This window comes from Chiloscyllium plagiosum, chromosome 14 (assembly GCF_004010195.1).
Source record: "Chiloscyllium plagiosum isolate BGI_BamShark_2017 chromosome 14, ASM401019v2, whole genome shotgun sequence".
NCBI classification, from domain to species: domain Eukaryota; kingdom Metazoa; phylum Chordata; class Chondrichthyes; order Orectolobiformes; family Hemiscylliidae; genus Chiloscyllium; species Chiloscyllium plagiosum.
The window spans coordinates 38,697,054-38,723,540 of NC_057723.1; the positions used below are offsets into that span (position 1 = coordinate 38,697,054).

General features: G+C 42.2%; 1 protein-coding gene across 4 annotated transcripts in view; it reads right to left on the reverse strand.

The window, feature by feature from the left end:
• The window catches only part of rufy1 (RUN and FYVE domain containing 1), a 134,989-nt gene that overhangs the window by 37,717 nt on the left and 70,785 nt on the right, over positions 1-26,487 (reverse strand). For 3 of the 4 annotated variants that reach the window (XM_043703643.1, XM_043703641.1, XM_043703642.1), the window contains one exon: positions 14,056-14,905. The exons of the other annotated variant lie outside the window; for it this stretch is intronic. In XM_043703643.1, the coding sequence (XP_043559578.1) occupies positions 14,762-14,905 (144 nt within the window). In that variant the 3' untranslated portion in view covers positions 14,056-14,761. Of the gene's footprint in view, positions 1-14,055; positions 14,906-26,487 lie in introns of those variants that run through there. 4 annotated transcript variants of the gene reach the window in all.

Below are 26,487 nucleotides of genomic sequence, written 5' to 3' on the forward strand. Positions count from 1 at the left end.
CAGGTTTTGCAGTTCCTGCGGTGGCAGGGGAAAGTGCCAGGATGGGAGGGTGGGTTGTAGGGGGGCGTGGACCTGACCAGGTAGTCACGGAGGGAGCGGTCTTTGCGGAAGGCGGAGAGGGGTGGGGAGGGAAATATATCCCTGGTGGTGGGGTCTGTTTGGAGGCGGAGAGGGGTGGGGAGGGAAATATATCCCTGGTGGTGGGGTCTGTTTGGAGGCGGAGAGGGGTGGGGAGGGAAATATATCCCTGGTGGTGGGGTCTGTTTGGAGGCGGAGAGGGGTGGGGAGGGAAATATATCCCTGGTGGTGGGGTCTGTTTGGAGGCGGAGAGGGGTGGGGAGGGAAATATATCCCTGGTGGTGGGGTCTGTTTGGAGGCGGAGAGGGGTGGGGAGGGAAATATATCCCTGGTGGTGGGGTCTGTTTGGGGGTGGGGGGAATGTCGGCGGATGATTTGGTTTATGCGGAGGTTGGTAGGGTGGAAGGTGAGCACCAGGGGCGTTCTGTCCTTGTTGCGGTTGGGGGGGTTGGGTCTGAGGGCGGAGGTGCGGGATGTGGGCGTGATGCATTGGAGGGCATCTTTGACCACGTGGGAAGGGAAATTGCGGTCTTTAAAGAAGGAGGCCATCTGGTGTGTTCTATGGTGGAACTGCTCCTCCTGGGAGCAGATGAGGCGGAGGAATTGGGAATACGGGATGGCATTTTTGCAAGAGGTAGGGTGGGAAGAGGTGTGTAATCCAGGTAGCTGTGGGAGTTGGTGGGTTTGTAAAAAATGTCAGTGTCAAGTCGGTTGTCATTAATGGAGATGGAGAGGTCCAGGAAGGGGAGCCAGGTGTCGGAGATGGTCCAGGTAAATTTAAGGTCAGGGTGGAATGTGTTGGTGAAGTTGATGAATTGCTCAACCTCCTGTGGGAGCACGAGGTGGCGCCAATGCAGTCATCAATGTAGCGGAGGAAGAGGTGGGGAGTGGTGCCGGTGTAATTATGGAAGATCAACTGTTCTACGTAGCCAACAAAGAGACAGGCATAGCTGGGGCCCATACGTGTGCCCATGGCTACCCCTTTGGTCTGGAGGAAGTGGGAGGATTCAAAGGAGAAATTGTTAAGGGTGAGGACCAGTTCGGCCAAACGAATGAGAGTGTCGGTGGAAGGGTACTGTTGGGGATGTCTGGAGATGAAAAAGCCCTCCCCACCTCTTCCTCCGCTACATTGATGACTGCATTGGCGCCACCTCGTGCTCCCGCGAGGAGGTTGAGCAATTCATCAACTTCACCAACACATTCCACCCTGACCTTAAATTTACCTGGACCATCTCTGACACCTCCCTCCCCTTCCTGGACCTATGGTCAATACTATCCAGATGATTGGGATAAAGGAATTCCAATTATACTTTTTGCGATTAGGGATACCCATAATGAATCAACTAAATTCAGTTCATTTGAATTAGTTTTCAGACATGCAGTAAGAGGACCACTGAAATCAAGGAAAAGTTGGTGAGTCAAAGTTCAAAGGTTATATATTTGGACTATTTCTCAAATTTTAGGGAGATTAAATAGAGCAGATGAGTTAGCTAGAAAGCTTTTAAAGGTAGCACGGCATATGATGAAGCTGGAAGCAGACAAGTGATCAAAAATTCATAACTTTATTCGTGGAGATAAAGTGTTAGCGTTACTACCAGTGACAGGTGAACCTTTAAAGGCAAGGTTTAGTGGATCTTATTAAATCGAAAGGAAATTGAATAATTTGATAAGAAGGGTAGATAGAAGGAAAACTCACAGAGTTGTCATGTGAATATGCTCAATTGATAGGGAAAGAAAGCAAAAGGAAAATGTGTTTCTGTTTACAACAAAGAGTGAATAGTCAAATTCGGATGATTCTGAATTTGATACTCCTCAAGTTAAATTGGACAAGGAGTAAGTTCTCAAAAATTGTGATAAATTCCAGAGGAAAATCAAAATGTCCTAAAAGAATTATGACAATCACATGGAGAGATATGCTGGGAAGATATAAGCTGGGAAGTATTAAACTGACTATGCATGATGTAGATATAGGAAATACTGATCCAATTAAGCAATATCCTATGGGCCTAACCCTCTAAAATTGGTACAGGTTCAAGGAGATTGAAAGCATGCACAGAGAAAACATAATCATTGTTGGTTGCAGCGAATGGAGCTCATGCATAGTGATGGTCCAAAACCAGATCTTACCCAACAATTATATGTGGACTATCATAATATCAATGCAGTTATGACATCGTATCTTATTTCATATTTAGAACACTGTATTGAGAAGGTGGGACAAGAAACTCATGTTTCTAAGCTGGACTTACTCAGAGGATACTGGCAGGTGCTTTTATCCGAAAGAGTGAAGGAAATTTTGGCTTTTGTGACACCGAATGGACTTTACCTGTTTAAAGTCCTGCCATTTGGTATGAAAAATGTACCAGTTATATATCAAAGGCTAACCAATGAAGACATTTCAAACTCCCAATACGTGGTATACATAGATGATTTTGTGATTTTTAGTCATGTGGAAGGAACATTTGGACCATCTATTGGAATTGTTTTACTGACTTCAGAAGGTGGACTTGGTGATAAACCTGGCTAAAAGTGAGTTTGCAGAAGCCCAAATCACATTCCTAGGCCATATCATTGGATATAGACAGATGGCCCCATGGGATGTGAGAAAAATGGTTATTGCAATTTCCCATTCTAATGACGAATACAGAAATGCCATTATTCCTGGGACTGAGTGTTTTTTATCGAAAATTCGTGTAAGTATGGATAATCTTAAGATGGAGGATGGGGAAAAAATGGTAGCCGTAAGAGCTGCTCCTCTTTTGAGGTATTTTCAGTGTTGAAGCTAATTTCCTTGAATTCTTAGAGCGGTAATTACTGTTTTATAAGCTATTGCGTTGTTTTGGAACTTTGGGGAAAAAAAATCAAAACAATGGCATTTTAAAAAGGATGAAGAGAGAACAATATTTAAAAGGCATCTGGATGAGTATCTGAATAAGAAGGGTTTAGAGGGAAATGGGCCAAATGCTGGCTAATGGGACTAGATTAATTTAGGCATATCTGGTCAGCAGAGATGAGTTGGACTGAAGAGTCTGTTTCCATGCTGTACAGCTCTAAGACTCTAACCAAACTTTAACAGTGTAACTGCTTGACTGATTGATTTGTCGAAGTGCAGAAAATTTCAGTGGATGTAGAAGTGTCAGAAGGCATTTGATAGTCTGAAAGTTACATTGGCTACTGCACCAGTGCTGGCAACATGCAAAGCCAATTAGGATGGCTGTCGAGGCAAGATATTTGAGTGTTGGGGCTGTACTCTTACAAGAAGATGATGAGAGTATAGAGAGACTATTAGATATTTCACCCAAAAGTTAATATTCATCAAATGAACTATTCCACCATTGAGAAAGAGATCTTGAGTTTGGTGTTGGCATTGCAACATTTCAACATAAATGGTGCTAGTAAATTATCTGAGACTTTGTGTATACTGTATATAATACCTTAAACATTTTTGGAAAAAATTAAGTATAGAAGTACCAGACTGTTTAAATGGAGTTTATTGTTACAGCCATACAATTTGAAAATTATAAGTGGCAGAATGAGGGAATGTAATTGGCGATGCATTGTCACAACTTTAATGAAGGAAGATGAACGTGTTTCGTGGCAGAAGAAAAGCACTGAGATGGACTGTAGTATTGAATATTTGCATGCTTAGGTTTGGTGTAATGTAGAGTAATAATACTGTGAGACTGAAGTCTTTGAAAACGAAGCCATCCTTGTGTATTAATGTTTCTTTTGGAGAAGGGGTAGGTGTGATGATACTGTGCCTCTAAGGGGGATTTGTTCTGTGTTGGTCCTCCTGCATAGAGGTGTTGCTAATCGTACCGGAATATCTGTTTCAAAAGCAGTGGGTATACTCCTTTTTATTAAGTGTTTTAAATTAGACAAAGGAAGCATGAGTGGGTGGAGTCAGGCTCACACAGAACCATTGTTATCAGTTGAAGTTAGTATAGCTCCCTCTCCACTGCTGGATTAGTTCTGTTAGTGTTCCTTTCTCCTGGACTGGAGGAGGTAGCTAGTGAGGAAAATCTGTTTTGCTGAATTCTCCTTTGCAATGGATGTGTTCATGAGATCCTGCTATATTGGAACAGTTGATGAGTAGTAGTTAAGATATATATCATTTCAACAGAATTATAGTTATGCCAATTCTGCTTTTTGTATTTTAAATGTGTCATAATAATAATGTTTTGCTTAAAACCTCGTAGTGGGCCACTCAAATCACAATGCCTTACACTTGCCTTGAAAAAAGATAAAAGTTAGGGTCTAGGCTATCTCCTTAAGATATTTCGAGGGGGTATGTCTGGTCCATAACACTTCTAAAGCATTTGACAAAATTCCTCATGGTAAAATCCATGTTGACTACACCTCCTGCACTACCCTTATAAATCATTATCAATTCCTCAATAAACTCAATCAAGTTTGTGAGACAAGACTCCCCCACGTAAAGCAATGCCAACTGCACCTATCAAGTCCATTCATCTCCAAATGTGAGTAAGTCCTGTCTCTTAGAATCTTCTCCAATAATTTCACTACCGCTGATCTAAGGCTCACTGGCTAACAATTTCCTGAGTTATCCACATTGCCCTTCTTAAACAAAGAACATTGACTATTGTCCAGTTTTCTGTGGCCTCATCTGTAGCTAAAGAGGATACGAAGATCTTTGCGCAGTTTTTGGCCCCATATCGAAAGAAGGATCTGCTGGCATTGGGAGGGGTCCACAGAAAGTTCATAAGAATGATCCCAGGGTCCATGAGGAGTGGTTGAGGATTCTGGGTCTGTTTAGAAGTTTAGAAGGACAAGTGGGGATTGCATGGAAATTTACAGAATATTGAGGGACCTGGTTACCGTGGACTTGGAAAAGATGTTTCCACTGGATGGAGAAACTAGGACTCACAGGCACAGCTTCAGAGTGAAAGACAATCCTTTGGAATGGAGATGAAGAGGAATTCCTTTAGCCAGAGATTTATTAATCTGTGGAACTCATTGCTACAAAAGGCAATGGAGATAAATCATTAAAAGTATTTAAGACAAATATAGGTTCTTGATTGCTAAGGGGACCAAGTGTTAGGTAGAAGAAGGCAGGAGAATGGGGTTGCAAAACGTATCAGCCATGATCGAATGGCGAAGTAGTCAATAGGTCGAATGGCCTAATTCTGCACCAAATAACCCCATCATCCTATGGCCAACCACTTCAACTCACCCTCCCACTCCACCAAGGACATGCAAGTCCTAGGACGACTCCACCTCCAAATCCTAGCCACCCGACACCTGGAGGAAGAATGCCTCATCTTCCACCTTGGGACCCTCAACCACAGGGGATCAACATCGATTTCACCAATTTCATCTCCCCTCCCCACAACTTATCTCAGATCCAACCCTCCAACTTGGCACTGCCCTCTTGAACTCTCCCACACGTGCATCTTCCTTCCCACCTATCCGTTCCATCCTCTGCTCCAACCTATTATCATAAGCCCACCTGCATCTACCTAACATCTTCTCAGTTATATTCCCCTCAGCCCCTGTTTATCTCTGAGCCCCCTAGTCCCCCCTTCCATTCCTGTTGAAGAGCTTATGCCCAAAACATCGATTCTCCTGCTCCTCAGATGCTGCCTGACCTCCTGTGCTTTTCCAGTGCCACATTTTTCGACTCTGATCACCAGCATTTGCAGTCCTCACTTTCTCCTTTACCTTACGGTTAATGCCCCAGTAATCTTCTCCCTTGCCTCCTTCAGTATCCTGGGATAGATCCCACCAAGCCCTGCAGCCTATCTACCTTAATATTTTTCAACACATCAAGCACCTCTCCCTTTTGTTTTGTAAATACATTTATTAGCAAATTTTTTTAACTTTACAAACATATTCATTGAAAAATACAATCAATAACAAATATCGGTATAATAAAAAGAAAAACACCCACAAATTACAATACAACTACTGTCTACTAACTACTAACCTATCCTATAATACAAAACAAACCCTAACACTGTGGAAAGCAACACCAATAAATAAGTAAATAAATAACAGATCAACAAAAAGCAAAAAAAAAACAAAAAAAAAGACTACAGAACAGCTATACTCGGCGCAAAGCTCCCAAACAAAGGAACAGGAGCATTGTATATATACCCGTATTAACTCAGGAGACTCCCTCCAGGGCCCAGGGCTTAACAAACCTAACCATCCTGGTTAAACAAACGCCCTAGTTAAGATAACTGACAAATCTATATCCAAATAACTCAAGTAGGGCTGCCATGTCTAATAAAAATGGTCTGTTGTGTGGTGCACCATGTTTGTAAAAAAAGTCCAAGGGAATATGCTCCATAATTAATTTCTGCCATCCCAGCAAGCCCAATGGGTTCTCAGACACCCAGTTCATCAGAATATTCTTCTGTGCACAGTATACAAGAATATTAAATAGTTTTTTCCCACGCCCGTCTCAAGATGGTAAGTTTGGTAGACCTAAGAGGAGAGATATCGGGTCTACTTTGACTTCGTCCTCAATACCCTTCCCATCTCTCCTGCCACGTGCTCCAATAAACACGGAGCCTGTGGCATGTACAGAAGCAATGGGTAAGAGTACCTGCACTTATTTTACATTTGGGACACACTGAAGGTGCCCCTTTTTTAAACTTCACCAGATGGACTGGTGCCAGATGAACCCTGTGCAGAATTTTTAACTGCGTAGCGCATGTCCTATTACAGATTGAGATCTTTCAAGAATTCTCCCATATGTTCTCCCATGTTTCAGAAGAGATCTCCACTCTTAGCTCTTGCTCGCAGACCTGTCCTGTCAGGCCCTGCCACCTACCAGGTGATATAGGGCACTAACCGAAAGGGTGCTTGTGGAACGTAGCAGCAACCTCTCTGTATCGGGCTTATAGAACTTAGTGAGAAGCGTAGTCTCCTTCTGAATGAAATCCCTAACCTGAAAAAAACGGAAAAGATCTCTGCTGGGTAACCCATATTTGTGGCTCAGTTGCTCACATGACATCATAACTTCCCCTCAAACAAGTTTCCCAAACTAGAAACTCCTCTCGCTGCCCATAGTTTAAACCCTCAGTCCATCATCCCTGGACGGAACCCTGGCATGCCTACTATAGGCGTAAGTGGTGAAGTCTTGGATAAGCAACCCTCACTCTGACGCATCGCCCTCCATGCCTTGACTGTACGAATGACAATGGGGTTCCGGCAGTGGTCCTTAACTGTCCTCCTCTTATCCATGAACAACAGGTTAATAAGAGGGCATTTTGCCTAGGAGGCCTCAATATCCAGCCATATTGAGTTTGGATTGTTACCTACCCAATCGCAGACAAAGGACAGCAGGGAACTCAACTGATACCTCCTGATGTCTTGGAAATCAACTCCTCCTCCTCCTTGAGGCAACTGCAAATGAGTAAGTTTGATGAGGGGACCGCCCATGATGCCAGACAAAGAAACCAAACCATCCCATAAGCTTCCGCAGCGATGACCTGGGAAACATTATAGGGAGCATACACATGGGATAAAGCAAACGAGGAAGAACATTCATCTTAATGAGAGATATTCGGCCCTGCCATGAAATTGGAAAAGCCTCCCACCTCTGGAGATCTCGCCGAATATTGTCAAGCAAGTGAGCAAAGTTAGTCCAAAATAACAGATCAAACTTGGGGGTAATAAAAACGCCTAGATATCAGAACCCTGCCTGTGACCACTTAAAAGGGAACTTAGGGCCACCTTCAACTTCTGGCATAGCCTCTGATTTTGCAAATTGATCTTATATCCTGAAATAGCCCCAAATGAATTGATATATTGTATCAGATGGGGTATGGAGGTCATTGGGTTTGATAAAAACAGAAGGACATCATCCGCCTCCAGTGTAATCTTGTGTGCCCTCGATCCCACTTCCAGAGCGGTTATGTGGATGTTCTGACGAATGGCCTCTGCCAGCGGCTCTATCACCAATGTAAACAACAACAGTGAGAGGGGTCAGTCTTGCCGACTACCCTTACCAATCATAGAATTCCCAGACTTCACCCCATTGGTGATGACTGTGGCCAGAGGGTGGTGATATAAACCCTCCACCCATCTAGCAAAACCCCAACCCAACCCAAACTGTTCTAACACATAAAAAAGATACGGCCATTCCACCCGGTCAAATGCTTTCTCTGCATCTAAGGAAATCACCAACCCCTGGATCGATCATTGCTAACAAACTTGGACCATATTCAGCAACCTTCTAATATTATTAGAGGAGAAAGTGAGGTCTGCAGATGCTGGAGATCAAAGTTGAAACTTTAAATCACCAACCCCTGGATCGATCATTGCTAACAAACTTGGACCATATTCAGCAACCTTCTAATATTATTAGAGGACCTATGGCACCTTATAAAGCCTGTCTGGTCCTCTTTAACAATATGGGGCAACACCTTTTCCAATCTCAGCGCCAAGATCTTGGACAGAATCTTGAAATCTGAGTTGAATAGAGAGATGGGCCTGTATGAGGCACAATCCTCAGCAACCTTTCCCTTCTTAAGAACTAAGGAAATATTAGCTTCTCTCAAAGATAGTGGTAGGCATTTTTGCATATAGGTGTGATTGTACATCTCCAACATCGGTCCTGACAGAATCCCTATAAACTCCTTATAAAACTCACCCAGGAGACCATCAGGGCCAGGTACTTTCCCACTCTGAAGTTGCTTAGTAGCCTCCTGTATTTCCTGAACTGTCAAGGGGATATTAAGGAGCGAGGCCTGTGCCAAGGTTACCCCTGGGAGGTCCAAGTTCTTAAAAAAAGGTCTCTAATTTAGCCCTCCTGTCCTTGCAACTTTCAGGCCGATACAATTCAGAGTAAAAGCTCCGAAAAGCCTCATTAATTTTTTTAGGATTGTATGTAAGGACCCCGGCACTATCTCTAATTGCAGTAATGGATTGGGGAGCACGCTTTTTCCTAGTCAGGTATGCTAAATACTTGCCTGGCCTATCCCCATATTCGAACAGCCTTTGTCTAGCAAAAACAAGTTATTTCTTTGCTTTTTGTGTTAGTATTGAATTCAAGGCAGCTCAGAGGGCTGTGATCTGTTGTAGTTTAGTCACCTCGGCGGCTTTCAACCATGTCTCAAGTAGACGCTGCTGTTCCTCCTTCTGTCATTTCCAGTTAGCCGAATAGGAAATAGCTAATCCCCTAGCAAAGGTCTTAGCGGTCTCCCATAGCATAGATGGACTACCAGCCGTGCCTGAGTTGATAGTCAAGAATTCCTGAAACTCCTTCAAAACGTATTCCACAAATTTGGAATCCTTAAGAAGAGTCCAAACGCCAGTGTCGCAAACCTAGCCCTTCACTCTTAGCTTTAATCTCCAAATATATCACCATGTGACCAGAGATAGCTATATTCCCAATTTTACAACTCATAATCGAAGCCAGAAGGGCCGAGGTAACCAGAAAAAAATCAATCCTCGTGTGACATTTATGTGGGTTTGAAAAAAAGGTGAAGTTCTTGCCGGTAGAGTGAAGACTCCAACTCCTCGCATAAGTCAACCACCTGCTTGGCCTGCAAAGAAATAGTTGGAGGCCCACAAGGCATCCTGTCCACTGTCGGATCCAAAAGATAATTAAAATCCCCCCTATAATAATGTGCCGTGTTCCAAAAGCACTCAGCTTAGAGAAAGCACTAATCAAAAATTTGAGGGGATGCACCGGAGGACAGTAGACATTTAAAATGCCATATTCCTCCCCATGTATCAGGGCTTCCAGTATCACAAACCATCCCTGCTCATCTTTCACCTGCTCTAATAATGTGAACGGAAGATTTTTCTGGATAAGTACTGCCACTCCCTTACTTATAGCAGTAAACAATGAAAAGAGTACCCGGTCATAACCCCCCTATTGTAATTTCAGGTGTTCCCCATCATCAAGTTGGGTTTCCTGCAACAAAGCGACATCAACCCTTCCCCTCTTAAGGCTAGAAAGCACGTTTTTCCTTTTAATAGGAGAATGACTTCCCTTGATGTTCCAGGTGCACCATTTAATAAGACACTTAGCCATGTCCTCTTTCAGAGACCCTTTATCTCCTAGAAGGGAGAACCCTCCTTACAAAGCGCTGAGTACAAGTAAATAAAGACTCATAGAATCAAAGAATTTTATATATACAAAAACTACTCTATCATAATTATAAACAACTCTTACTACCAAAAAATTACAAAGAAAACCAACTATAAAACCTTGAATGAAAGACTTCCCCCTGCCCATAGGCAGCACTTACCCTACCCATCTCCTCCTTCAAACATGGATTGTGCCCCAGCCTTAGGCCAGAAAAAACAAGATGATCCTTAAATCAACAGAAAAAAAACAAAGTCAGGATGAACACTCCATCCAACCCTGGCTTCACATCACCCCAACTTGTGACTAAAAGAGAAACAGAACAAACAAAAAAAAGGGGAAGACAACAAAGACCATCCACAAAATTTCCCATCAGAAAATCGTTATTAAAAAAAAAGGACCAACTTATTCCAAGGTTTTTCCCCTTTTCCAAAAAAAATTATTAGAGAGAAAGGAATAAAAAAAAAAGGAAGGGAAAACATGGGGAAAGAAGGAAAAGAAAACAAATATTAATCATATTCTTCAGGCCAGTCTGTCTATTTTGAAGTGTCTACAAAATTTTTAGCCTTATCACGGAGTCAAATGTATAAACGGAGTCCTCATGGCTGAAATGGAGCATTGCAGGGTATCTCATGGAGTCCTGGATGCCCAGGTTCCTCAGCCTCTTTTTAACTTCATTCAAGGACTTCCTCTTTCGAATTAAAGCTGCCGAGAAATCCTGGAAAAACATGACTTTTGACCCCTTGTACAGCAGTGCCTGCAGATCATTTCCCAGTAATCTAGAAGCTTCCATCACTTTTTGCTGGTCCTGATATGAGTGGAAGTGCACTAGGACCAGGCGGCAACGCTGTACTGGCCCTGACCTGTGCACTGTAACCCGATAAAGCCCTTTCAACCTGTAGCCCGTTGGACTCGATGTGGAGGCCCAAATACTTCGGCAGCCAGCTTTCAAAAAAGCTGACTAGCTGCTCACCTTCCGGGAGCCTGACAATTCAGAGATTTATCCTCCTACTCCAATTTTCGAGGTCATCGATATGGTCTCGCAAGACCCGCACCTCTCGTTCCAGCACCTGAATCCAACTGGATGAGGACTCCATTGCAGCTTCCGAGGCCTTAGTTCGACTCTCCACCTCTTACAGCCGCTCCCCGAGGCCCTGGATCTCCTATCCATGCTTCTGCAGCATGGATGCAATAGGTTGGACCTGGGCATGAATCTCAATCGCAGCCTCAACTTTCAAGGTAAGTCTCTCCATCGCCGCAGCCAATTTCTGAGCATCTGTCAGGTCCGCAGGGGGTTCAGGAGAGGCTGCTGCTGCAGTCTCTGGTGTGGTAGGTGCTACGGGGAGGAGGGGGGGGGTGTCTTTCCTACTGCTGTTTGCTCACTCTTTTTCCCTTTGGCATCCTTCCCACTCCCAAATATTAACAAATAGGTGTTCTGTGAGGTTTTAAACTAATAATTCCACCACATAAGTTGACCAGGGATGGCAAAAAACACCAGTATACCTTGGCTGTTAGGCAGAGCTGTCCACAGCAGTTCTACAGAATCGCTGCCATCTTACAGAGTCACCTCTCCCTTTTTAATATCGATACACCTAACATATTCTGCTCCAGTACCTAATCTTACCATCTGCCATGTACTTCCAGTTAGTGAAAAATAATGCAAAATATTGATTAAGGACATCCCTCAATTCCTCTGGTTCCACCCATAAATTCCCCTTTTCCTTGAGTGAGCCTACCCTTTCCCTCTTGCTCCCAATATGTATGAAATGCCTTGGGATTCTCCTGAATTCTACTTGCCAGGGACATTTCATGGCCCCTCCCAGCCCTCTTAATTTCTTAAGTACTTTTGTGCTGCCTTTACATTCCTCATGGGTCTTGCTTTCTAAACCTCACATATGCTTTCTTTTTGACTGAACTCTCAATATCTCTTTAACCCAAGATTCAGAATCTTGCATCCTTATTGTTCATCCTCACAGGAATATGCTGGTCCTGAACTCCGGATCAACTGGCCTTTAAAAAGACTCCCATCCACATCTCAGAAGTGGATTTACCCTCAAACAGCAACCCCCAATCCACTTAATTTCTCTAGTTTCTGCCTAGTAGATTGTAGCTTTCCTCCAATTTAGCATTTTTACCCAAGGACCTTATCTCTAACTACCTTAAATGTATGGACACTGATCCTGAAACGCATCCCTGCTGCAACTTCCATCACCTGGCCAGCCTCATTCTCCAATACAATATCTCATACAGCCCCTTCCAGAGTTGGATTATCTACTTAATGTTTAAAGACAGCCTCCTGGATTCACCTAACATATTCTGCCCCAGTTATGCCCCTGGCACTAACTCCCAGATAAAATCAACACTGGGGAAGTTAAAATCACCTTTTATTCTTAAATAAATCTTTCCATGATCTGTTTACATATCACTTCCTTCATCTCATGCTGGTTATTGAAAGGCCTAAAACACTATCATTGTGATTATACCTTTCTTACTCTTGAATTCTACCAGATGGAGGAACCCATCAAGATGTCCTCTCTTAATGCAACTGTGACATTGTCCTTAATCAATAATGGACATCCCCTATTTACGTTCCTTTCTATTTCCCCTAAATCATGGCAATGTTGGGCTGTCAATTGTCTTTTTTTCATTCAAGTTTCTGTATCTACCATATCATTGTCCGATGTACTAATGCTCATCTGTCTTACCAATTATAGTCCTTACATTAAAATAAATACACTTCAGACTGCTAGTCCCACCCATGTCCATTAACCTGGCCCTGCCCATTTTTCTTGTTCGATTTAACATTGCCTTTCCCCTCAATCACACCACATCTAACCTACTGCTCTAGTTCCACCTCCCCCCACCATCTACTACTCACATATACAAGACTAATTTATGTATCTTTTTCAAACAAAAAATCACAACACCAGGTTACAGTCCAAAAGGTTTAATTGGAAGCACACCAGCTTTCAGAGCATCACTCCATCAGGTGATAAGGAGCGATGCTCTGAAAGCTAGTGCGCTTCCAATTAAACCTGTTGGACTAGAACCTGGTGTTGAGATTTTTAAACATTGTACACCCCAGTCCAACACCGGCATCTCCAAATCATGACTTTTTCAAACTAGGTCTTTCTGCACTGCACATTTCAATTCTGTGTAGATGTGGTGCATTTTATTATTTTCCTTGTGATTTTATTAAATAAACTCAAACTTTGCTTAACCCAAGAAAGCCTAGTTAAATTGGTTCCTTGTATAACAAGTACTTTGGAACTGTGCCAGGTATCAAATAGTGAAGAGATGCCTTCTGTTCAGTTAACCTTGTTGCAACCAGTTAAGGTAAGGGGCTTTGAATACAGAATACATTCCTACAGGAATGTGTAGGTTAGGTGCATTAGTCAGGGGAAATGTAAAGTAATAGGGTAGAGGAATGGGTCTGGGTGGGATACTGAGGGTCAGTGTGGACTTGTTGGGCCATTTCCACACTGTAGGGATTCTAAATTCCTCTCTTGTGCCTGGGAATATAATCAACTGGGGAGGTTTTGACTATAATCATAGTCCCCCAGGGGCTAGTCACAACACCCTGAAAACAAGAAGCTGTAGTGGCCATTCTCAACTTACATTTGAGATTTTAAATCTTGGGACATCTTAGTAAATGCAGTTTCCTGTTCTTTGCTAGGTGACTGTAGATATATTTGCACGAGAATATTTTGCAAAGTTGCATATGCAGCTCTAATCAGTGAAAACCACAGGTTGAAGAGAATGAAACGGATCAGTTTTCTATTGAAGAGTTTATATTCGAGTGAAGTATATAAGAAATATACAAATAGTACATAGAGAAAGGATTTTATACATTCATTAGGACACCCAGTTGAATGATAAAGAGGAATCAACAAAAAAAACATACAATTTTGTTTTGTTAAATATGCATGCACTTTTTAATCCGCATAATAACAGCAGATTCTTATGCATTGTTCTGGCAAAGTTGTGGTTTGACTGGTTTGATATTTGCAAAATGCAAGAGCTACGCTATTTTATTTCTAGCAATGTAATAAGCCATATTATTAAATTCATACATGTAAATTCTACAGCTTCAATACAGGTATTGCAAGGTGTTATGGAACAAAGGCACATGAAGCCATAAAAATAGCTCTGAAATACAAATACATTATGGCACTGCAAACATGAAAAATAATTCTAACTTCAACCAACATAATCAATTTTGTTGACCATAAGTAAGTGGAATTACATCAGTTGGTGGTAGTGTAATAATGGCCTACACAATTAAAAGTATTCTTGGGGAGATGAAAAGAAAGGGAAAAAACAATTTTATATCAAGAATAAAATATATTCTGGACAGATTTTGTAATAAAGATTGTGTATTACCTTGAGTGAATTATCAACATTTTGATTACAATTCTAATATTCAATTTAAGTTGCAATTTGGTCAATAAGTTAATGCAAGCCCTTCAATTTGTCCAGTTACATGAAAATATTCAGATGAGTTCCAGAAAGAGATATTGGCATATAGAACCTAATTTCTTTAGCAGCTTTACTGATGCAGTAGAGCTTCAAAACAAAAAAGCTAGCACTAATGGCTGGTTATAAATTCAGTTGAATTCAGGAAACATTTGAAGAACACCTCTGTAGTAGTAGCGTATGGCAAGTGTCACAGACCCGCACAGGTTTAGGATATGAAGGAAGTGCCAACTCATTGCTAGAACAGTTGTTGCAGAAGATATCACCACAGTTTCGACAGTGATGCTAATTGTAGGAAGAGAGAAAATAAGGAAAACATTAGAATAAGATGCATTTAATCCAACATGTTTAAAGATTGGATCTATCCCCTCCTCCCAGTTCATCAACCCACAATGGGATATCTTCTCATTTTCCTTAACTTGATCTGATGGCATTACATGATTCTAGAAAGTTTTGGAAGGCTATTCCAGTGTGAGAGCCAGATTTGATTTCATTTAACAATCAGACACTTGCTTTGTATTCAGCAACTGAAAATTTCAGAGCAGAAACCTTGATCACTTTTTCCTGCCATACCCAGCCAAGTAATGGAGTTCAGTTGCAGTAATTTTCGAAGTACACATTATGTTTTATAAGGTCAGTGGAGCAGGACTCAACATGGATTCCCAATCCTGGTTTAGTCCAATTCCTTAGCCACCAGAAAATCCCAACAATATCATCTTTGCTTCAGTGTTAGCATTCACTGAACAGAAAGATTGAGATTGGGATTATAATGCTGCATTGTTTGAAATCACCGTCTTTCTAATGAGTTAAAGCAAAGTTTGCCCTTCAATTTGAATATATAACTACCGATCCCAAATTCTGTTCTCAAAAATGCATCGTTATACTTGTTTCCTCATTTTCATTTCAAACCCAATTGTAGCATATGGGTAGTATGAACAGATATTTATGCTGTAGCAACACACATTAATGTTACATTAATATAATAAAAAATCCCAAGACTTTGGTAGGGCCCCTGAGAAGCAAAGTTTTTGTTTCTGAGCTGCATAAGATGATATTAGAGCAGATGAGCAAAGGCTTTCAAAGATTTAAGGAGCTTCTTGAACGGAGTTGTGCATATATAAGAGAGACACAGAAACAGATTTGTTTCTATGTGTCAGACACGTTCAAGTACTTCTAAATAAAAAACATGCTCGTAATATAGTAATTGTGGCAGGCAACTTTGTGCATAGCAAGCTCCCAAAAAGTAGTAAAAAAATGAGAATAGTAAATATTATCCAGGTATAAATCTCCTGTTATTCAAAAGAATGCCTTAAGACATTTTACTAGAGACCTCCAGCTTGTCCACATAGGACATTTTATATCCACTGACAAGAGGCAGATAAAGCCTTGGTTCAGTGCATCAGTAGAAGGTAGGAGGTCTCAGTTCATTACTTGTTTTGCTAATTAGCTGACTTCAGTCAGGATACTGGCAGTAATTCATTAGTCTTCTGTGCCACAAACATTTACAAATAGAAATCAGCTATGATTCTCCACTCAACCTCCAGAAATTCCTGTCAGCAACCATGAGCTGAATCTTTTTTTTTGGTAATTTCACAGAGTTTCAGGGAGGGTTGCTCTCCTTGAGGTTAGTGGGCTCTCTCTCACTACTATCCCAAACTCAAATAATTAATTCCTGATTTCACCCTAATGACATCTTTAATGACCAATGCTCACCCAAATCTACCACTCACCATACTCAGAAGACCATGCCATTGCCAGGATGTTATAAAATAGGCTAGCATCCTTGGTACCAATGCCATCTTCAAAAAGGTTCCTGTGCACCCAGACAAGCACAGTATGGTTTGTGAAATTTGCCCTGAATGTGGCAATAAAGGGGAAATCAGAGCCACGTTAACAGACAGGCATCTGGAGGTCTTGGTTAATGATGTGGTGCAGAGGAGAGGCCTCCCCCTCTTCCAAAGTTGACAGAGGAGACTATTCTAGTTAACCCTGCCAGTTTGGTCAGAGGTTGTCAACCAAATCATTGAGATCTGTCTAGAGAAATGCCCAGAAGTGAAGGAAAGTCAATTATCTTGTCTGCTCAGCTAGTGTAAGTGCTAGCATATAGTCAGAGTGATACAGCATGGAAACAGACTCTTTGATCCAACCCAATCAAGCCAACCAAGTTTCCCAAACTAAACTAGTCCCACCTGCCTACATTTTGCCCATTTCCCTCTCAATCTTTCCTAATCATGTACCTATCCAAACATCTTTTAAATGTTGGAATTGTACCTGTATCTAGCACTTCCTTTGGCAGTTTATTCCACATTCAAAATTACCCTTTACTATTCACCATATCTATGCCTATGATGTATAAACCTCTATAAAGTTGCCCCTCAACCTCTTACACTCAGTGAAAAAAGGCCCAGCCTATCTTCAGAACTCAAATCTCCAATCCCAGTAACATTGTTAAATCTTTTCTGAACCACCTCCAATTTAATAGTGGTCTTCCTATATTAGGGCAACCAGAAATGTACACTATTCCAAAAGTGGCCTTGCCCACATCCTGTACAATCTCAGCATGTCCCAACTCCCATACACAAATGAAGGCGAGCATGATAAACAAGTTGTTAACCGCCCTGCCTACCTGTGATGCAACTTTTAAAGAATCATGTACATGAACCTCTAGGTCTCTATTCAACAACCCTAAGCAGGGCCCTACCATTAACTGTATAAATCCTGCCCTTGTTTGTTTTACCAAAATGCAATACCTTGCATTTATTCAGATTAAACTCCACCTGCCACTCAGCACATTGACCCAACTGATCAAGATCCCTTTGTAATCTTAGATATGGAAAGCATGGCATTCTAACCAGAACTCTATCAACAAACACATTGGATTTGGATCCCATCTATCGCCCTCTGAGAAAGAGGAAATTACATCACCAACCCAAGGAAACAAACACAAATAGAAAGCACGTCATACCATCAGTGCTTTACTGGAGGCTCATTGATAATGTTACCTAGTATGATGACGAAATGTCTGAAAACAAACCTTCCAGCTCAACAAGCAAACTTACACCCAGAACCTCAACCAGAGCTATAAAATCTTCTCCAAACTCGCGAATATGACTTCCTCCTCATTATTGATTGGAACTTCAATATATCTTTATTCATCCATTGTTCCCTACTCTTTCTACTCTTCGTTCTTGAGACATAATGCCTCTGAACTCGAGTGTTCGCACTTTTGAAAGCCTCCCACTTGTCAGTGGGCCCTTTACCTGAAAGCAGTTTACTCCAATCAACTTTTGAAAGTTCCTGTCTCAGAAGGTCAAAATTTTCCTACTCTAAGAACTTTAACGTTTATACACAAGGTCTATCCTTTTCCATAACCATTTTAAAAACTAATAGAACGATAATCACTCATTCAACAGACACCATAGGTGGGCATGCCAGGTGCAGCACCAGGCATACCTGAAAAATGAGGTGTCAACCTGATGAAACTGCCAAACAAGTCTACTTGCCTGCCAAACAGCATTATGAAAAGTGACAAACAGAACTAAGCGATCCCAAAACCAACTGATCAGATTGAAGTTCTGCAGTCCTGCTACATCCAAATGGACAATTAAACAACTCACTAGAGGCACAGACAGCTCCAGAAATATCCTCATCCTCAATGGTGAAGAGCCCAGAACAGTGCAAAAGATAAGGATGAAGCATTTGCAGCAATTTTCAGGCAGAAATGTTGAGTAGATGGTCCATCTTGGCCTCCTGCAGTGGTCCCCAGTATTACAGATATCAGTCTTCAGGCAATTAGATTCACTCTACAAGGTATCAAAAAATAGTTGAAGACACTGGACACTGCAAAGGTTATGGACCCTGACAACATTCTGGCAACAGTACTAAAAAGACTTGTACTCCAGAACTTGCCACTGTCCTTATGGAGCTGTTCCAGCACATTTACAACACTGTCATCTACCTGACAATGTGGAAAATTGCCCAGGTATTTCCTGCACATATAAAGTAGGTTAAATACAACCCAGCCAATTACTGCCCCTTCAGTCTACTCTCGGTAATCAGAAAAATGCCCTTTAAAATGGTCTAGCAAGATATTCAGTTGTACCAACCGCTACAAAGTCTCAAAGAAATGAAACTGGACAGATCACTGTCATTGACATGCACTGGAGAAGGCAATGGCAGAAACAGACCTTGTAGGGTCCTCCTTATTAACATCTGGGAGCTAGTATCAAAATTGGGAGAACTGTCTCACAGATTAGTCAAGCAACAGCCTGACAGTCATAATCACAGAATCTTACCTTACAAAGACCCAGATAACACCATCACCATCCCTGGATATGTCCTGTCCCACCAGCAGGATAGACTCAGCACAGGTGGCAGATAGTGGTGTACGGTCAAGAGGGAGTTGCCCTGAGAGTCCTCAACATTGACTCCTGATGCCAGGAGTGTCTTGTGGCTTCAGGTTAAAGATGGGCAAGGAAACCTCCTGCTGATTACCATGTACCATCCTTCCTCAGCTAATGAATCAGTACTCCATGTTGAGCAACACTTAGAGGAAGCATAGAGGAGAGGATGACATGGGCTCTAAACTTGGTCTGGATAGGGGATTTCAAGATTGGCTCTACAGCATTACCACAGATTGAGCTGGTCGGGTCCTAAAAGACATAGCTGCTAGACTGGCTCTGCGGGAGATAGCGAGGAAACCAAGAGAGAAAAATATACTCTGCCTCATCCTTATCAATCTGCTAGCTGCAGAAACATCTATTCACGACAGTATTGGTAAGACTGACCACCACACACAGTCCTTGTGGAGATGAAATTCTGCCTTTACATTGAGAATAACCTCCATCCTATTGCGTGGCACTATTGCTGTGCTAAATGGGACAAACTTTGAACAGATCTCGTAACTCAAGACTGGGCATCAATGAGGCACTGTAGGCCATCAACACTAGCAGAATTGTACTCCAGCACAATCTAACTTCAAGGCCTGGCATAATCACCCACTCAACCATCATCAAGCAAGTGGAATGACCCTAGTTCAGAGAGTGTAGGAGACCATGCCAGAAAAAGCACTAGGCATACCTGAAGATGAGGTGTCAACCTGGCAAAGCCACCAAACAGGACAACTTGCACCCCAAACTGCATAAGCAGCCAGTGATAGGCAGAGCTAAAAGATCCCACAACCTACTGATCAGATCTAAGTTCCGCAGTCCTACTACATCCAGTCATGAATGGTGGTGGATAATTAAACAACTCACTGGAGGAGGTAGCTCCCCAAATGTCCCCATCCTCAAATGATGGAAGAGCCCAGCACATCAATGCAAAAGACAAGGCTGAAGCTTTCACAGCAATCTTCAGGCAGAAGTGCCGAGTGAATGATCCATCTAAACATCCTCTAGTGGTCTTCAGCCAGTTCAATTAACTCAATATGATATCAAGAACTGGATACTGGAAAGACTATGGGCCCTGACAACATTCTGGCAATAGTACTGAAGATTTGTGCTCCAGAACTTGCTGCCCCCCCCAGCAAAGCTGTTCCAGTGTCATTACAACACTGGTATCTACCTCACAAATGTGGAAACTTGCCCAAGTGTGTCCCGTACATAAAAAGCAGGACAAATTTAACCCAGCCAATTATTGCCCCATCAGTCTACTCTTGATCAGTAATGTGATGGAAGGTGTTTTCAATAGGACTATCAAGCAGCACCAGATCAGCAATAACCTACTCAGTAATGCTCAGTTTGGATTCCACCGGGGCCACTTAGGTCTAGACCTCATTACAGCCTTGGTTCAAACATGAACAAAAGAGCTGAACTCCAGAGGTGAAGTGAAAGTGACAGCCCTTGACATTAAGGCTGCATTTGACTGATTGTGGCATCAAAGATCCCGAGCAAAACGGGAATCAATGGAATCAGGTGGCAAACTCTCTGCTGGTTGAAGTCATACCGGACACAGGAAGACAGTCGTGGTCATTCGAGGTCAATCATCTCAGCTCCAGGACATCTCTGCAGGAGTTTCTCTGGATAGTGTCAGAGGCCCAACTATCTTTGGTTGCTTCAATGATATCCCCATCAAAGTCAGAAGTGGGGATGTTTACTGATGATTACACAATGTTCAGCACCATTTGAGACTCCTCAGATACTGAAACTGTCCATGTTTAAATGCAATAATATGTGGACAACGTCCAGGCTTGGGCTGACAGGGCAAGCAACATTTGCCACACAAATGCCAGGCTATGACCATCACCAATAAGAGACAAACCAACCGCCCCTTGGCATTCAATAATGTTACCATCACTAAATCCTCCACTATATACATCCTGGGGGTTATTACTGACCAGAAACTCAACTGGACTCAGTGGCTACAACAGCAGGTCAGACACTAGAAATGCTGCAGCAAATAACTTATCTCCTACATGCTCAAAGCCTGTCCACCATCTACAAGGCACAAGTCTGGAGTGTAGTGGAATACTCACCACTTGCTGGATGAGTGCAGCTCCAACAATACTCAAGCAGCTTGACACCATGCAGGGCAAAGCAGCCCACTTGATTGGCACTACATCCAAAAGCATCCATTCCCTCCACCACTGACGCTCAGTAGCAGCAGTACATACTATCTACAAGACGCACTGCAGAAGTTCAAAGATCCTCAGACAACACCTTCCAACCCCACGACCACTTCCAGCTTGAAGGACAACAGCAGCAGATATATGGGAACACCAGCACAAATTCCCCTCCAAGCCACTCACCATCCTGACTTGGAAATATATCACAGTTCTTACACTGTCGCTGGGTCAGAACCTAGAACCTTGGAATTCCCTCCCTCATCATTGTTGGTCAACTCACAGCAGGTGGACTGCAGTGGTTCAAGACGACAGCTCACTACCACCTGAACCAAAAATGCCATCCTCCATTACCAACCCCAAATCCTTCCCCACAGCATATAAACCCTGGAACATTGTGCTGGTAGGCCGGTCCATCCCTCAGCCTTATTTCTAGAATAGCTATGATGTTCCAGTCTCAAGTTCCTATACAGGTCCTGAGCTCATCTGCTTTACCTGTAAAGCCCCTTGCAATGAAATATATGCAGTTTAATTCAGTTATCTAGTTCTGACTTTAAAAAATTCAGAACCTTCATAATCAGTCTATTTGCACAACTATTTAGGATCCCCCAACTAGTTTAAAGGCTCTCAACTGGCACTAGCAAATCTCCCCACCAGGGTATTGACCTCCTATCAGTTCAAGTGAAACCTATCCCTTTTGAACAGATTGAATCACTGGGATCTCTTCTGGGACAGAAACAAAGATCTGAATCCTTGTGCACTACACCATCTCCTCAGCCGTTGATTTATCTGCCCTATCTTTTTATTCCTACTCTCACCAGTGTGTGGCACATGGAGTAATCCTAAGATTACTACCTTTGAGGTGCTGCTTTTTAACCTTCTACCTGACTTCCTGAATTTACTCTGCAAAGCCTAAACCCTTTCCCTAATTACATTGCTGTGACCAGAGCGTACAGGTTCTCACTCTCCCCTCTGATAATATGCTGCAACCGTTTTGAGATGTGCTTAACCCTGGCACCAGGGAGGCATTGTACAATCCTGAACTCATGCTCATGGCTGCAGAACCTCTTGTCTGTGCCCCTGCCAGGAAAATCCCCTGTAACTCTTCACATTCCCTGCTTAACACAAAAATTCATTCTTGGTGCCCAAGATCTGGCTGTCACTTCTGTTTTCATTTAAAGGTTTACCTCCACAGTCCCAAAAATGGTCTCTCTGATGGGAATAGCCACAGAAGACTCCTGAACTACTTTCGTATCTCACCTGATGGGTGACTCATCTATCTGCTGAACCTGCTGTGTAACCACTTCTCTAAATCTACAAAACATTGTGCGCCATGCTGCGTCAGTGATTCTAACTGCTTCTCCAGCTGATCCAAACAGCCTGATGTGAGATGGATCCAAACACCCCTTCTGCTGACATTGTTTCCAGAGACAGTCAACTATTCCCTATTCTTCCAAATCCAACAGGAGAGGCGGACTATTCCAGTGACTACCATGAGTGTCCCGTAAAATCTGCTCACTTAGATTTGCCTAAAAAGACCCACACTTTTCTCAAATACAATGTTTGCAGACCGATTACTGCTGATCCACTGCTGGGGGGAAAAAAAACAAACTACATTCTACAAGGCCGAAAAAAGTCTTTAAAAAACCCTTTAAAAGTAAAAAAAACTACCCTACCCTTCCCCACAGTTTTTAAACTTTAAGCTTACAGAAGAGAAAGTAAATAAAATCAAATCTTAAAAATCAGCACTTAGCTGAATCTTCCAACAAAAAACAGCCTCCTCCTCAAATCCTCTATCAGTTAGTTCTTAAATCTCTGGTCTGAGTAAAGCAATGTTGTTCCCCTGTTATTTAACCTGCTAATACTGAAATCTTGACAAACAAGTTGTAAAGGTCAAGCTTCCAAGTTCTGTGCAAACAACAAAAAAAAACACTCGAGCTATTGACACCTCTACAAAACATGTGGACAAACCTCTCCCACAATCTCTGTCATGCAATCTCTCCTTCCTTATTTATTTCCTTTGGACTGTAAAAGTTCCATACATTTTAAATGAAAAATTCTGCTTCGGCTCTAGAAAAACCAGAGGAAAATCACGAGCATCCAAGATCCACGCAACTTTCCTTCTACCATTTTTTTTTAAAGTATCTGTTACAGCACTCACCCATTATATAACATGTAAAATCCTCCCTCAGTTACACTCACCCACCCCAAGCTCCCACCCTCTTAACTCTACATGGCCAATAATAAGCAATAATCCCAATTCATCAGCCTCACACCACTGCCTACTCACACACTTAGGAACCCTCACTACTTTACCCCCATGAATACCCACCCATTCGATCAATCTGTCTCTTTCTAACATCCTGGTTATGATCAAGATGAGTGAGCACAGACAGTAAGCAGGCAACTGCCAAGGTGGGCCAATTCAGAGTTGGGTGCACAACCCTCCATGTAAAATATACTTGCAGCAACTGTTCAAAGTTAGTTGCCAGCCTGTTCGGAAGTGCAGCATTAAAATGCAAAAGCGTCCTATAAATGAAAGGTACCTTGGGGTCTTGAGACTGGCAGGCATCAGTGTCTGTCAACATGGAGTAAGTGCAGCCAGTGCCCCGACATATTGTTTGTAGGGTGTCCAAAATGGCAGTCTGGTAGAGCTAGTAGCAAGCTAAAGTCACCAGATATCAGCTCTGACTTTCATGTGAGGAATTCTCAGCATCTAGTTTCCGGATTATGATGGTAGGATAGGAAGCTGCATATTAGTCAGGCAATGAGGCCAATAATAAGCAATAATCCCAATTCATCAGCCTCACACTGCTGCCTACTCACACACTTAGGAACCCTCACTACTTTAGCCCCATGAATACCCACCCATTCGATCAATCTGTCTCTTTCTAACATCCAGGTTATGATCAAGATGAGTGAGCACAGACAGTAAGCAGGCAACTGCCAAGGTGGGCCAATTCAGAGTTGGGTGCACAACCCTCCATGTAAAATATACTTGCAGCAACTGTTCAAAGTTAGTTGCCAGCCTGTTCGGAAGTGCAGCATTAAAATGCAAAAGCGTCCTATAAATGAAAGGTACCTTGGGGTCTTGAGACTGGCAGGCATCAGTGTCTGTCAACATGGAGTAAGTGCAGCCAGTGCCCCGACATATTGTTTGTAGGGTGTCCAAAATGGCAGTCTGGTAGAGCTAGTAGCAAGCTAAAGTCACCAGATATCAGCTCTGACTTTCATGTGAGGAATTCTCAGCATCTAGTTTCCGGATTATGATGGTAGGATAGGAAGCTGCATATTAGTCAGGCAATGAGGCCAATAATAAGCAATAATCCCAATTCATCAGCCTCACACCACAGCCTAGCAAGAACCCGGTCCAGAACTTAGTTGGAAAATTTGAAGCTTTAAGATAATAGGAACAAGTAGGTAGACAGAACAATTATTTCTGCTAGTAGGGAAGTACAAGGCTAGAAGCCTAAAAATTAGCCAGACCTTTCAGGAGTGAAATTAAGAAACACTTGCATGTTTGGAACTCTTCTGCTAATGTCAAGTGATGCTATATCAGTTATTACAAATCCGAGACTGATGGAATTTAGTGAACAAAAGATAAGAACTATATTTCAAAGGCCAATATTTTGAAGTTAGGTCAGAAGATTAGACAATCTTATTGAATGGTAGAATGGTTTGAGGGATAAATGGCCTACTAATGGTCCAATATTCCTGTCCACTGGATGGATATTATAGTGACAGATGCTGACACCTGCTAGCCTCAAGAGCTGCATGGTAACTGCCCACTGCCAGAAATATCAGAACCTCAACTAGCATTATTAGTCAATATATCAAATAGACACGTGACTTTTTACAGTAAAAGCACTTTAAGGATGGTTCTGGAACCATTCAATTTGAGCAAAAACCTTTGTATAATTCCCATTAGGAAGAAGTCTAAATATTTGAAAAGTAGGATAGATGATTTGATTTTGGGAAAGACAGGAAGCGAAATGAAATTATACAAGTCAAAGTAATCTTGGGTAATCCCAGACATTTTTTGGAAGTAGTTTACGGAATTGGACTCAGATCCAGAATTTGTTTATCTAATGTTCAGCATGACACTATAGACACAAAGGCATTTTTACAAGTTTCATATGGTTTATTTCCTAATTCTTGCTGCATTAGTGTGACGATACTATTGCTATAGAGGTGTATTTTGTCTTTTTTTCCAAATGTGGGTTTGAGCTGCAAGTGGCAAGCAGTCTCCTCCAGGCTAACAAACTAAACAGCTTGAGGTGCCTTGAAAGCTTTGGTTTTAAAAAAGTTTGAATAATTGACACAACATGAATGGATGGAGTCAGGCTCCCACAGAACCAGGATTTTAGCTTACTTTTAGTCATTTCTGGGTTTTGAAGCTGTTGAAGTTGCCATATTTTTCTCTTAGCTGCCAGAATCACATGAAAAACCAACAGTTTTATTGATTTTGTCTTTGCCTAGAGCATGTTTATCCTATGTTACTATGTTGGAACAGTTGCTGTTTAACTGTAGTTAAAGTAATCTATTCTTCTGTCAAGTTTTCCAATAAAGTTACACCAATTCTTACATAGAACATTACAGCACAGGCCCTCGATGTTGCACCAACCTGAGAGAACAATCTGAAGCCCATCTAACCTACACTATTCCATTATCATCCATGTATTTATCCAATTACCATTTAAATGCCCTTAAGGTTGGTGAGTCTACTATTGTTGCAAGCAGGGCATTGCACACCCTTCCTACTCTGACATCTGTCCTAAATCGGTCAGCCCTCAATTTAAAGCTATGTCCCCTCATGCTAGCCATCATCCAAGGAAAAAAAGGCTCTCTGTGCACCCGACCTAATCCTCTGATCACCTTGTAAGTCTCTATTAAGTCACCTTTCAATCTCCTTACTAACAAAAACAGCCTCAAGTCTGTCATCTTCCCTCCATATCAAGCAACATCCTGCTAAATCTCCTCTGCACCCTTTCCAATGTTCCCACTTCCTTCCTATAATGCAGGGACCAAAACTGTACGCAATATTCCAAGTGTGGCCGCACCAGAGTTGTGCGCAGCTGCAACATGACCTCATATCTCAAACTCAATCCCGCTACCAATAAAAGCTAACACACCGTACGCCTTCTTAACAACCCTATCAACCTGGGTGGCAACTTTCAAGGATCTATGCACATGGACACAGATCTCTCTGCTCATCACATGGTCTACACATCAGGGAAAACTCAAAGATCATACCAACTTATTCCAAAATAATCTTAAATTACTAAATTGGCAGGACCAATGCAGATGG